Source organism: Argiope bruennichi, chromosome 6, assembly GCF_947563725.1.
Source record: "Argiope bruennichi chromosome 6, qqArgBrue1.1, whole genome shotgun sequence".
Lineage (NCBI taxonomy): Eukaryota > Metazoa > Arthropoda > Arachnida > Araneae > Araneidae > Argiope > Argiope bruennichi.
Genome location: NC_079156.1, coordinates 47,315,126 through 47,329,023, shown reverse-complemented (window position 1 = coordinate 47,329,023; position 13,898 = coordinate 47,315,126). Strand labels below are relative to the sequence as shown.

Below are 13,898 nucleotides of genomic sequence, written 5' to 3'. Positions count from 1 at the left end.
TTAGATAGTAGATGCTCAATAAGAAAAGACTTTTCAGTAGTTTAATTAGATTTTTTCACGAAGTATAAATCGAAAAAGTGTTATGAAAATATATGGTTCTAAGTATTTGAGAGAAAATATAACATTATATTTTTCCTCAGTCGTAAACATATTATCATATCAAAACCAATTTAAAATCATTTTAAAAATCAGTTTCCTAATAATAATTCAATTTTATTACCAAACTTTTTTCAATGATATCACTTGATTTCCATACTGTTTTTCTCCAATTGTAAAGAAATTTTCAAAATATTTTATAACAATATTTTTTATTATTTTAGTAACTATATTTCTAAACATAGATGTTGCTATAATATTAAACATTTTTTTGTATGTAAATATTATCAATGCTGTAACTAAGAGTAAAAAAATTTTTGGCAAGATCTGCTTGAAAATTCTGCCCTTTTATCTTTTTTTATAACTTTGCATTGGCTTGCCAGTATTTTAATTATTGTATGAGAATAAGTTTCCTTAGTTTAATATTAGCTATACATATGACCTTTACAAAATATATAGTATATGTTAAAATGTCCTGGTAAACCAAAATTTTTTAACTCGTAGTTTATTAAAAACTAAGAAAAAAAAAAGTACTTCTCTATGTATTAATATACTTTTTCTATGAATTATGAATAAACATATTTCGCATGACGAAATATTTTTTTTCAGATGTTTGTTAGTATCAATATTTACATCTGCAACTGATGTAAATGAAGATTATTTTTCAAAATACTAAAGCATTTATATTCATTTAGTTTAATTGAGAAAATTTAAATGAAAATAGGAAATTATGCTTATTTTTTTGAAAAATGTTAATTTTCTTTTTGAATATTATTGTAATTTAAAACATTATTGCATTAATTATTTGAATAAACTGTTTTCTTTCTCTAGGAAGGTAATCGATATGATAAACGTAAGTCCATTTATTTATTATTATTACAGTTTTAAACAAGCTTAAATATAAATTTGTGATTTAATAATGCATTGATTTATATTTTTATAGCTCCGCCTGGAATGAAACGCATTGAACTTAAGGATGCTGTTTCATCAATAGAAAGGGCTTGTGATGATCTTCCAAATAGACAACTAATAGGTATATAGATTCAATTCAATCTTTTACATGTTAGTATTTTAAACAATTATTTAATATAGAACATGATATGAAATCAGAGATCACATATATTAGTATTTATAGATGATACGTATTCAGAGATCATAAGCAGCCTAGTTATATAGTGAGAGAAAAAACTAGCAATATTATATAATATAGATTCCTTGTTATTGCTAGTAAATGTAACAAATCTATTCAAAGACATACATATTGCCAAAACCATCTATTTAATACAGTGCTTTTTTTCATCATTCCCATGTTTTTACTACTAAAATATCACATTTACAGTGGACTGATTTTGTAAGACAATATAACACACAATTGTAAGACAGCACAACATGTTTCTGCTGTGGTGACGCTTTATAAGTCAGATAACAGCTACGAGACATGAGAAATTTCTTTTGTCTAGTGGTCTTGTTACTCGGCTACGAACCATAAGGTTGCGAGTTCGATCCTCGCCTATCGCCAATAGCAACATTGGTGACCCGATGACGTGATACGCAAAAAAAAAAAAAAAAAAAAACCTTCATACAACTGTTGTAGCGCCCTCTACCAGAAATAAATAAAATCAAAGTTGATAAATAATCAGCCAATAAAAAAATGAAGCTGATAAACAATCGGCCAATAAATAAAATGAAGCTGATAAATAATCGGCCAATAAGAGAAAAAAAAAATGCAGCTGATAAATAATCAGCCAATAAATAAATAAAGCTGATAAATAATCAGCCAAAAAAAATGGATAAGACGCTACAGCCAATATATCACCACTAATAACAGCAAAAACAGGACAAAAAAAATCGTTCGTCTCACCTCCGACGCACTGAAGGGGGAGTAATGTGGTGACGCTTTATAAGCCAGATAACAGCTACGAGACATGAGAAATTTCTTTTGTCTAGTGGTCTTGTTACTCGGCTACGAACCCAAAGGTTGCGAGTTCGATCCTCGCCTATCGCCAGCAGCAACATTGCTAATTTCAATATTTTCGGAATCGCAGTTTTTCATTCTTTAGATCAATTTCTTTTCTTTTATGTAATAATTCTACAATATTTTTAACATTTTCAGCACTTTTTGTATCTATTTGTTTGATTGTTCGCTTAATGATTCATTTTACATTTTGTGGTGCTTGGCACAATTCATTGTTTTATAAATTTCAGCTTTTTTTGTTAAGGCCTGTGTTTATATCTGTTTTGTTTTTAGATTTGTCTTGCATTTTTCCTATTTTAAACTATTTATATGGAATCTAAAATGTGAAGCTAAGGCATTACTTAAAAAAAATAAGTTTATTTTCTTCTATTTTATTTTATGCATGTAATGTCTATTAATTATTATTATTGAATATGTTATTTCTTTCATTTAAAACGAATTTTTAATTTCCAGGCTTAAAACACGTATGGGAGATACGAGAAGAAGCAGAAACATTTTATTATTGTAATCTTTGTGATGCCCCTTGTGCTGCAAGCTCAATAGGGCTACATGTGATTGGATTTAAACACAAATTTCGATGCTTGGTATGCTAGTTGCGATTCAATTTTTTAAAATCTCTTTTTATGTTATATATAACCAGTTTTTGAGCAAAGAAAATTGTTGCTATTACAGCAATGTAGATTCTTTAATATTTTTTAGGAATTTCGTGCAGTTTTTATATAAGTTATGAATGTTGGAATTATATGGTAACTATGCCATGACAAATGAGTAATATAAAATTGAGTTATTTCTTTCCAATCATTAGCTCATGTTCAATTTATATTTATTGCATGATTATTGTTTAATTTTTTGATATATTGATAATAAAGTGATAATATGAATTTGAATATAGCTCGGAACTTATTGATGGATGAAAATATAGTTAAATCACTCATTCCAAATAATATATAGGAAATCTTATAAATAGCTCTGCTTTTATGAATGAAATTTCGTTTTAATAATGTAGAAAGTGAACTGTTAAAGAAAATATGAATCTCCATCTATAAATAAGTATTATATTTAATATTATGGTAGGTTTTAATACATTTCATATCATATGAATCAGAGTAAGACTAAATATATGGATTTTTGTTGTTATTTATGATTATATTCTCATCCATTATTGTATGTGTAGAGTTCTCTCTTGTGAAAGAAGATAGATTGATAATAATAAGATTTGGAGAGAGAATACCTAACACTTTCTACTGATCAAGATGATGAGCCAACTGGGAAAGCTTAAAAAGGCCAACCTTATGAGAGAGCAAAAAAAGTCAGATGAATGTACTCTAAAACTATTTTTTTAAATGTTATTTTTATCAAACTTTTGGGTTTTTCTTTATAAATCTAATGAAATACCATTGGAAACCAATATAATTTGATAACAGAATGGAGGATAATGTATTTGAGCTTGATGCATTTTTAACTTCTGAGGTATGGAAATTTTGGACATGTAGGATCAATGGTATCCATTGAGAAATTCTTCAATTCCGAATTACGATTGTCAAGCATTTAGATTATGATGAGTTCTGCTTCAGATTGTGCTAGCTGTTTTGCCTCAACCAGCTCCTTACTTTCATAATCATTTGCATATATGCTTTTATCACCATATTGTTTAAAAACAATTGACTCTTTAACCATGATTTCTTCATTAATTTATTATGATAATTCAAAGGTTACAATTTATTAATTTGTTTTTAGATCTAATCAAGGTTATGATTCTGTTCATGTTCTTAATCAAAACAATTTAGGAATAGAAAATTTTTTTGTATTAACATCCAGAAAAATTGTGGAGACGTACATGTATTGGTTTGTAAATTTGCAAAAAAAAAAAAAAAAAAAAAATTTGTACAAATGAAGTTTATCTAAAAACTATTAAGCGAAAAGGATTTTTTTTTTCTGAGCATTAAATTTTGTTTATTCCACTTTTTATTTCAGTTAGAGCAGAACTATTTTTCATATTATTTTCCTGTACTGTGCAATAAATAAGTAAAAGAAAATGAAATCATATCATTTTGAATATTTTATATGTAACCAAAAAAAGTCTGGGAATTTTTTTTAAAATAAAACTTAGATCTACTGGAGGAAAGTTAAGAAAAATCTGACAGCAGTAATATTGACAACTTTCTTGGCAAACATTTAAAAAAAAAAAAATGCTTTAGAATTTATTTTTTATCTGGATGATTTACTTCTTTTATATGCTTTCTTTGTATTTAGAAGGAGTATTTTCCTGATATTTATGACAGATATAAATATTCTCATAAAAAGAGAGTTGAAGGAATTATGGAAGACATTTTTTATGATTATGCAGGTGATTTCGGAAAAGAGAAAGTTCGTGTTTTTCAAGATATTCCTGTTAGTGACATCAGTAAGTTGATTACAAAATTAAAATTTGTGTTTCGATTTATTAATAATGTGCAAAGTTTTAGTGGAATTATTTTGCTTTTGAATTCATTAAAAAAGCTCAATTTGAACTTTTAAAAATTCAAATTGAACTTTTTGAATGTTTCTAATATGATCTTTGCTATAGAATCTTTTCAACATTACTTTTTTTTTCACATTGCTTTGTGAAAATTTTGCTCTGCAAAATATATTAAAACATTCTAAATTTTTATGCTTATTGCAGAATTTGAAGAAATGCTATTATTGGTAATTTTGGTATGAAGTAAGATTGTTTAATAAATGATAAATTTAGCAATTTTTCTTAGTTTACTTTCTTTTAATGAGACTTTCATGGAATTTGACTCTTTTTTAATTTTTTTTCAAAATTTACTGTATTAAGAAGATTTTTATAACATCAAAAAGTATCCTTTTTGGAGAAATAAAACCAAATAACATAATGTTGTTGTAATAAAATAATATTATCGTTCAATAATGTTGTTCAGTGTCTCAATGGCACTAGGCTAATAAATTCTTTAATTTCATCAATCCATTTACTATTCTAGGCACTGGGACTTCAACTATTTTTAATATATCTTAATATTTCCTACTTTTATGTATTTATGAATATTTGAATGATGAAATAGTGTTTTAATGTTTCTTCTATTTACAGTTCAGTTTCCAATTATTTAATACATACTAATATTGTATATTTTTATACATGCTAATATTGTTCTAATGCTTTTCTGTTAATATGAATGAAATTATTTTCTTATATTTTATTAATTAAAAATTACCTATTTAATAAATTGTCATGAAATCTTTTGCATGCTTCACTATTTGTGAGAAAAATTTGAAGTACTATGGCAAATAAAGGTAACAGATTTTTAAATAAGCTATTGATGCCTATGTATATTGTAAACATCATGTGAAAGAAAGCAGAAATATATTTGATATTAATACCTGAAAGAATGGCAACAAAAATGCATTATTTGAAAAAATATATAATTTTATTATGATGAAATACTTTTCTACAACACTTTATACATACAATCCATTTATTGTCTGTAACTTTTATTTTTCAATAAAATGAAAATATGAATAGTACAAATTTATTTACAAATCTTAGATTTTCTCAAAACTCTTCAGGCTGTATCAATCAAATTTTAAAAGGCACTGAAAGCTATTTTTCCCCCCTGTAAGTTATTATTACTTTTAAAAAAAATTGTTGCAATATTTAATTAAAATTTTCTGAAAAAAAAATTTTTAGTAAAATTTGCTCAAATCTATTTGGTAATTTTAATTTCTGTATCATGCAAATTATTCGAGTTTCATTTTTATTAACATAGAAGATTATTGTAATAAAAATTACCTATATTTAATTGGTAATGACTCGTGCATTGTAGCAGTAGAGAATATGTATCCTACATTTCATGGCATAGTGTTTTCAAAATGCATTGCCACATGACGTTTCTTAGTTAATTTCAAATAATTTAACTTTCGAGAATAAAACAAAAATTATATTTTTTTCCAAGCAGCACTAATCTCAGCTTAGCAAGTGGAAGAAAGGAACAGAATTCTGTGTAACAAAAACTTTTGCATTTTTCTTTCTTTCTTGACATCTTGTATAAAACAGTTGATTCAATGGTCATATCAGATTGCAAAAATATAGAAAATTTATTTTCAATTACTATTTTCTTTTTCTCTTCCTGTAAGATTTGGCAAAAGGAAATAAATTGTGATTCTAGTAAGACAATGGTTTTAAATAATCTATAAAATATTAAATTTTAATTCATTTTAAATAAAAAAAAATCAAAATAAATTTTTCCTATTATTTTTCTTGCTTCATTTATAAGAATTTTCTTAATACTTAATAATAATACTTTAAAAAAACTTAAAAATATTATATTAAAATACATTTACAAGTAAGGATTTAAATTTCATATTCATTTGCAAAAAGTGTGGGTTGCACACAATGTATATATATATATTATTGTTAAACATCCTGATTTATTTTCTTATTTATATTCAAATTCAAGTCTTGTAAAAAAAGAAAGTGATATTTTTAAGCAGCATTTTTTCCTCTTCATAACAGTGGTTGAAATGAATACATTTAGTTACTAAATGAAAAAATAGAAAAAAATTTGATAGAAATATTTTCCAGAATTATAGTACTTATTATTTTTCTTTATAATTGTACTGTTTTACCTTCTGTTTCTTCCGGAGATTCAAAGTATTAATCAAGCGAACAAGTAAGGGCTTGAAAATTAAAAATTGGATTTGTTGACAAATTTTGATATTGCATGAAAAATGAAATTATTAATTATATTTTATGCACTGGAAAAAATGGTAGTGCTGCAGTTTTGCTGAATCCTAATGCTGATAAGTAATAAGTTGCTTGTATGTGTATCACTTTGTCATGCATGAATTATTTTTTTCATGGCAAAATTCTTTACCCCATATTATAGAAATATAAAAATTTTGCTGTCTTGATATTTTTTTTCTAACCTTCTTGGATTCTCATTTAACTTTCTTGTTTTTCTTAATATTTCCCATTTTTTCCAAAAAACTCATTTGTATTCTCTGATTATGAAATTAGCATCTTTATGATTTTATTGTAATGTACTGCTGGATATCATGCTTGGGTTGGAAAATTCACTTAAATTTATGCAAAAAAATATATGTGAAAAATATTTCAATTTTATATTTTACAGAGTTTTTGAAAATATATTATAAAAAAAAACTTGATACAATCCTGAATATCTTCTATTTACTTTCTGGCACGTATAATGCGACCTTACAATTTTGAGATTTTCTATAACTGTAAACTACATGCCTACTGTTAAATCATCTAGCCTTGTCATCATTTGGTAAATTTTTAGTGACCCAAATTATGCATCAAATTATTTGCATTGCAATGATTGCTGCAGAGGATTTGGGAATTTGCTACTCTTATGGTATTTTTAGTTAGAGTTTAGAGTTAGAGTTTAAAAGAGAGAAAATAAAATAGCTTAAAAAAAGTCTAGCACCTAATGGTTCCTATTTTAAATAAATTTATTTTGAGTGAGAAATTTTAATTGAAGAATGAACTGGTAAAAACTCTCTGATAACTTTATTGATTAATGAAAATATTCTGTGTTTTGTGTACATTGCTATTCCATAATGAAATAATTGTGCATATGAAAGGGTGCCATACAGTTGAACGCATCATAAAATTTGTGAGGATTAATGTCTTACTCTAGTTTATTTTATTATACAGTTTATATTGGTGGATCCAAAATGGATGAAGTGTAGTTCTTGTAAAACTTTTATGCTAAAATATGTCAAAAACAAAGGCATTTTGTATGTTCTGAGACTATTAAAATCATTTTTAAAGCTATAAATTTCATTTGAAAGGACACTAGGTGCATCGTTAAATAGTAATCAAATCTGTTTAAACTAAAAACTTATATATTTTAAATATAATCTTAAGGAAATTTTTGTTATATTTGATAAAATTATGCTTTCAATAAGAGTTTATATTTTAGCTTGCATATTCTAGATGATATACGATGTATTTTTTGATATTAATTTTTCCACATTGATATATAATTAGTTGACACCATTGCTTATGATATAATAAATATCTCTGTTATTTTCTTATGTTATTTTCTTGATTCTATTCATTGATATGAACAAAATTTGCAAATAAATTTTCATCTTTTTCTATACATTTTTCTGCCTTGAATGATTTATATTTAAGCATTTGAATTAATAATATTTAATTTAAAGTGTTTAGTTTAGAATGTGTTGATAATACAAATTTGTTAAATCAATTTATTTTCAGGAAGGTCCAGTACTTACCCAAGTGATCAACCTGGTCCAAGCTGGCAGTAAGTAGTATTATATAAAATATTACTATTGTAATTATAATAAGTAGCACAAATTTATCATAGTAGTAGTTATTTTTCTTTGATCTGTAATATCGCAATATTCTACTTGAAAATTTCTTTCCTTTGGTAGAGGCAGCATTAAATATCAATTTTACTTTTATATTCCTTATGTTTTCCTTTTTTGAAAAAATTCTTTATTTTTACCTTGTTCTTTAAAAACTTGATTTCATTGTGAAAAAAAAAACCCCACTTAGTTTAATTATTTATGCTGTTTAATTTTTGTATACACTGTACATAAACATCATTGAAAATAATAATTCAAAATAAGAGCAAAGGTCTTTGTAGGTGTATTCCATAATTTTCACATTTTACATATAATTTATACTTGTAGTGAATAGCATATAAGCCAGTTAACTACTACGCTGCACAAGCAATTAATTTTGTATTGTGGTCATGTTACTGGGCTGCAAACCACAAGGTCAAAGGTTCTATCCTCGCTCCTAACATATCCCCACATACTAAACTTATAGAAGACTGAAGATGCTATTTTTATATTGCCAAATTTTCAAAGTATTTGAAAATTGTCTATAAAAACATTGTAACTATACATTAACTTGAAAACAACTTCTTTTCCTTTGGAAATACATATTTTCAACTAAATACTTCTCTATTATTTTTAGAATGGCAGTGAATGAATGCAGTGCTATAAATATTCATTATTACTATAATCATCTTGGCAAGACTATAAAAATTAATGAGACTTAAATATTTATATTAACAGTAATTTAGTCTTGTGATGTGTTTATAAGAATTTATTTTTGAAAAGAAATGTGTATTTGTAGAAATAAATTTCTTTAATTTTCGAATGAATTTGACCTTTCTTTTGCTATGCTATCTAATCTCCAACATGCTTTAAAAAAAAAAAAGAAATGTATTTGAAGAAGGTAGAGAAAAGGCGTATTTAAAAAAAAGGTGTTGAATTCTGTATTTGGATGTGTGTGTGTGTGTGAAATGTATATGGATAACTAACATTAAAATTGCTACAGTGTTTTAAAATTCAAATTACAAGCTGACATTTAAAATTAAAACTGCATGGTAGATTGGTTGTATTATTAATGCTTTTACATTTTTCTTGCAGTTTGCATTACATTTCATGTAGTTCACAAAATTGTTTCAATTTTAATACTAATAATACAAGAGAGAAAGTTAATATTGATTCATAGTAATTTATATTGAACCTTTTTCCAATCATCATTCTATCAAAACAAAATTCTAACACTTTTGAATGTAAACAGTTTACTTTAAGAATAAGATTTAGATACTATAAATTACTATATATATATATATATATATATATATATATATATATCTTGGTAATGTAATGAGCATTCAATTGATTTTAAGCCTGCTAAGTTCTTCAGGCAAGTACTTCTAGCACCTATCAGAAATTTATTTCAATATAAGCATACTTTGAAACTTTTGAAAATTAATTATCATGTTGTCTTATCATTTCTTTTTTGTTAAAAATTAAATATTCTTTATTTTTCTTTTTATTTCAATTTCATAATGACCAAACGATTTAATTTTTTTTTTTTTTTTTTTTTTTTTGTATATTGGAACAAAAATTGTGCATGGTTAAATTTAAAAACTTATAAAGCATTTTTTGGAATATATTAAATAAAGACATTTTATAAGAATAGAATAGAATTAGATTGTAATAAGACATTTTTATTCTGCATGCTTAACAGACAACTTAAATATTTTCACAATTGATATTTTTTGTAACAGCTAAGTAATGTAAATTTTATTTTAAAAAAATAAATTTGGTAAAATTCTATATATAGAGAAAAACTGCAAAGGTATAAAGAAAAAGACTGCAGCTTGATTGTTGTTATTTTGTAACCATGAATATATAGACTTGCATGAATTATTTTAAGAATACATTATTTTGTATGAGATAAATGCTCTTAAATTGTTCAAAATAATTGAATGTAATTGTAATTGCTATATTGGTTACTTAATTGAAGAATAGGCAAAAATAATTGTCTTTTTAATTTAAAAAGTTTTTTTAAATTCTTTTCAGGGTTGATCCTTTTCCAGGGACAAAACAAGAAACAGTGGTAAATTCTGGTTTGATTTTTTCCCCGATAATTAATTAAATACATTGTTTCTATGGAATAAATAGAATTACAAAATTATATAAATGTTCATAAATATTATCAATGAACAATAATTGTCTCATTTTATTGATGCATTATTATTATATTTGTAGTTATATATATTTTTTTCTTTTAAATGGCAGTTTATATTGAAATGAAATAATAAAAGTCCACTTTCAACAGGACTGTTTCTAATTAGTTCAATAATTGCCGCAAAAAATCAACTAAAATCATTTTGATATAAATTGGTTGAAATACATTTTTAAAAATTACTTTAATAAGCTTTGATATAATTTTATAACTTTAATTACTCTAAGAAATTAAAACAGAATTTCTTATGATACAGTTGTGTTATAATTATGTATTATGAATGCTAGCATGACTTCTTAGGTTAAAATATTTATTTCCTTTATTAAATTACTATTTAATTTATATAGTAAACAGTAGCTGTTTCGTTTCTATTGTTTTATATTTTATTGTTTTATTTCACCAGAAATTAATTCCTTTTTATTATTGCTTGAGTCTTTACTCTGAATTGAATGCAGATTAACTGATGCTTCCTTTTATGCTATAGATAAAACATCAGTTTCTATGCTCATGGATGATTAATTAAATTTGGATCTTGCCTATAAGTATATGTTGCCTATATGTTTATGTTATATATAAATTTTGAGTGTGTATTTTTTATGCTTCATAGTAAACTTAACATAAAAGAACTAGAAATTATTCTTTGAAATTCAGAATTTCAAATTTATAGTTCATGAAAATGAATTTTTTGAATTCATTAATTATATTATTTCAATATGGTACAAAAGATGTCCCTTATATAGTACTTATATAGTATTTCTTAAAAAAAATTTTTTTTGAACTCAATTTGAGTAATGTCCTAGAAAGTTATTTCCAAAATATCATGGTTTTTTTTTTTTTTTAAATGTACATTAATATTTCTAAGTTTATATCTGTATATAAGCAACATCATTTAGATTTTTTTTTCAGGTGGTCAAAGATGAAAATGGAAAGTCCAGTATGTGATGCTATATATTCCAAAACCTCTAATATAAGTTTTGCTTTTTTTAATTTTGTCCATTTCTTGATTGTGTCTATCAAATAAAATTTACAATATGTTAGGTTAATTGCAATTTTTACATTTTCAGTTTTCCAAAGATTGAAATAGCCATATTTTTTGAACAGCCATCTTAAATGAAGTTTCTTTAAAAGATTTTAATACAAAATTTTATCAAACATATATTGATATTAATCAAGAATTAGCTCTAAATTGATTGCATTTTAGAAGGAAGGTCATTTGTATAATATATGAATTATTGTCAGAGTGAATTCCTAATACTACCATCACTCCTTTTATATGATTCCTGCCCTATATTTAATTGCCATATTTACTTGCATTTACTTTAAAGAAAATCTTGAATGAATGTCAAAATACTTTTTTTTCAACTCAGATACTCTTATTGTACATATTTTCTCATATTGTAATGTTAATCTGCATCATGATGAAATTTTTAAATATGTACACTGGCAATATTATTCTTATTTTACTATAATAATGATATAAAGATTGCAGTAATATTAAAGAATTTTATTGATAGACATGAGTAAACTTGTTTTATATTCTTTTCTATGTCGTAGCTTTTTTTCATATTTTGTTCAAGATTTCACTATTGGATGTACTGATTCAAAGACTTCTATTTTTGTCTCGAATTTTAATCTTATAACTTAAAATCTGTTCATTATTTTTTATTCAAACTAATTAAGGCAAAATCTTGTTTATATTAAAAATTTTACCTAACAGATAGTTGTAGTATGTTATATATTGCCCTATTTCTTTATTAGATTTACTTGTTTAATATCTTTTTTGTTTGCTAAAATCTTATTATCTGCTAGTATCCATCTGTCTTAAATTGTAATATGATTGGTATTTATAATTTTTTAAACGTAGACTAATATTATGCATTTTGCAGCATTTGCAAACTAATGCAAATGTTTTTTCCACAGCCGATTTTGTGCCAGTAATCATGTACCAGTATGATTTTATAAGACTTATTATATTTTGGATCTCAAAAAATATGGCATTCCATATAAGCTTTAAATATATGTTTCAAGGAAGTCTTTTAGGAATTAGAATAGTTCTGTTATATATCATAGGGTAGTGACAGAACTGGGACATCAGAGAAATTTTTAAGGTTTATGTAAAAATCAGGAAAAATTGCCGATGAGGGCATTTTGTACAATCATTCCTCTGCATCTAAAGCCTAATCTCTATTGCACAAAACACCCAACATAGTTTCATTATCTTCATGATATTGATTAGCATTCAGTATATCAAGGAACATCATACGATATCTTGTGCTGATAGGGATGTCTCTGAAATGATAACAGCAACCTGGGACATCTTCCTCTCAAAAATATGACTTTTTAAAATTTCATTATAATAATAACACGCTGAGGAATGTGGCTGACAACAACCTTAATGAAACTTGTGGGGAGATCCTTTTTAAAAGAACAGAGTAGTAATAATTTTGGTCCAATCTGCTCTTTCAACCTTGAATTGGTGCTCTATCATTATTTAAAATGTTTTCCCATTGAAATAGTTATGTTGACAGAGAATTTTCAATCAGTAAAGATTATCTGTAGAAGAATATGAAAGAACACTCATTGCAAGCAGAATTGTTTATGACACTATTCAAGGAAATGTTGGAATGAGTAATTTTAAAGTATCAAAACAATTGATTTTAATTACAAGAAATTCATGAGCAAAGTATGAAGAGTATAAAGAAAAGAAACGCAAAGAAGGAATAGAATGAAGCAAAAATTTGAAGGGGGGAAAGAAGCAAAGTATTAATTAAAAAAAATTTTTAACAAAAAAGAATTTTTTAAAATTCTTGTGGCAGCTCAAAAAGAGAATTTAAGAGTTGAGAAAGGAAATGTAGGGCTCAGAATTTAGAAAACGCCTTTAAATTTTTTTTAAATTTACTTAAAGCATGACTGATTGTTTTAAACCAAGTTCAAACCAACCATTCAAAAGCTAGGGAAATTTTTTTCATGTATATTTCTGTAGCAACCCCTTATTCCCCCCCCCCCTTAATTTCTAGATACTTGTACAATTATCTGAATTTTCAATTAATAAAATTGCATACATTTAATACTTTTTATAGTTGTTCCATCTAATCAAGAATTTCTGGATACAAGTTATAGTGATTTCTATTGCACTGTAAGTTTGCTTTGTTTACTTCAGTTATCTTTTTACTTTCTGTGCATTATACAAGTTCTTTTTCCATTGTATGTTACAAAAAATTCAAATTAGAGATTTTGACAAATGTTTCGGATCTCTTTGGATCAGTGTGTGTGTGTGTGTGTGTGTGTGTG

General features: G+C 25.2%; 1 protein-coding gene across 1 annotated transcript in view; it reads left to right on the top strand.

Moving 5' to 3' along the window:
- LOC129971518 (nuclear speckle splicing regulatory protein 1-like) overlaps positions 1-13,898 on the top strand; it is a 58,313-nt gene that overhangs the window by 21,571 nt on the left and 22,844 nt on the right. Inside the window, exons 7-14 of the mRNA XM_056085364.1 lie at positions 928-949; positions 1,040-1,129; positions 2,525-2,655; positions 4,325-4,475; positions 8,313-8,358; positions 10,442-10,478; positions 11,514-11,541; positions 13,688-13,743. Of these exons, the coding sequence (XP_055941339.1) occupies positions 928-949; positions 1,040-1,129; positions 2,525-2,655; positions 4,325-4,475; positions 8,313-8,358; positions 10,442-10,478; positions 11,514-11,541; positions 13,688-13,743 (561 nt within the window). The remainder of the gene's footprint in view (positions 1-927; positions 950-1,039; positions 1,130-2,524; positions 2,656-4,324; positions 4,476-8,312; positions 8,359-10,441; positions 10,479-11,513; positions 11,542-13,687; positions 13,744-13,898) is intronic.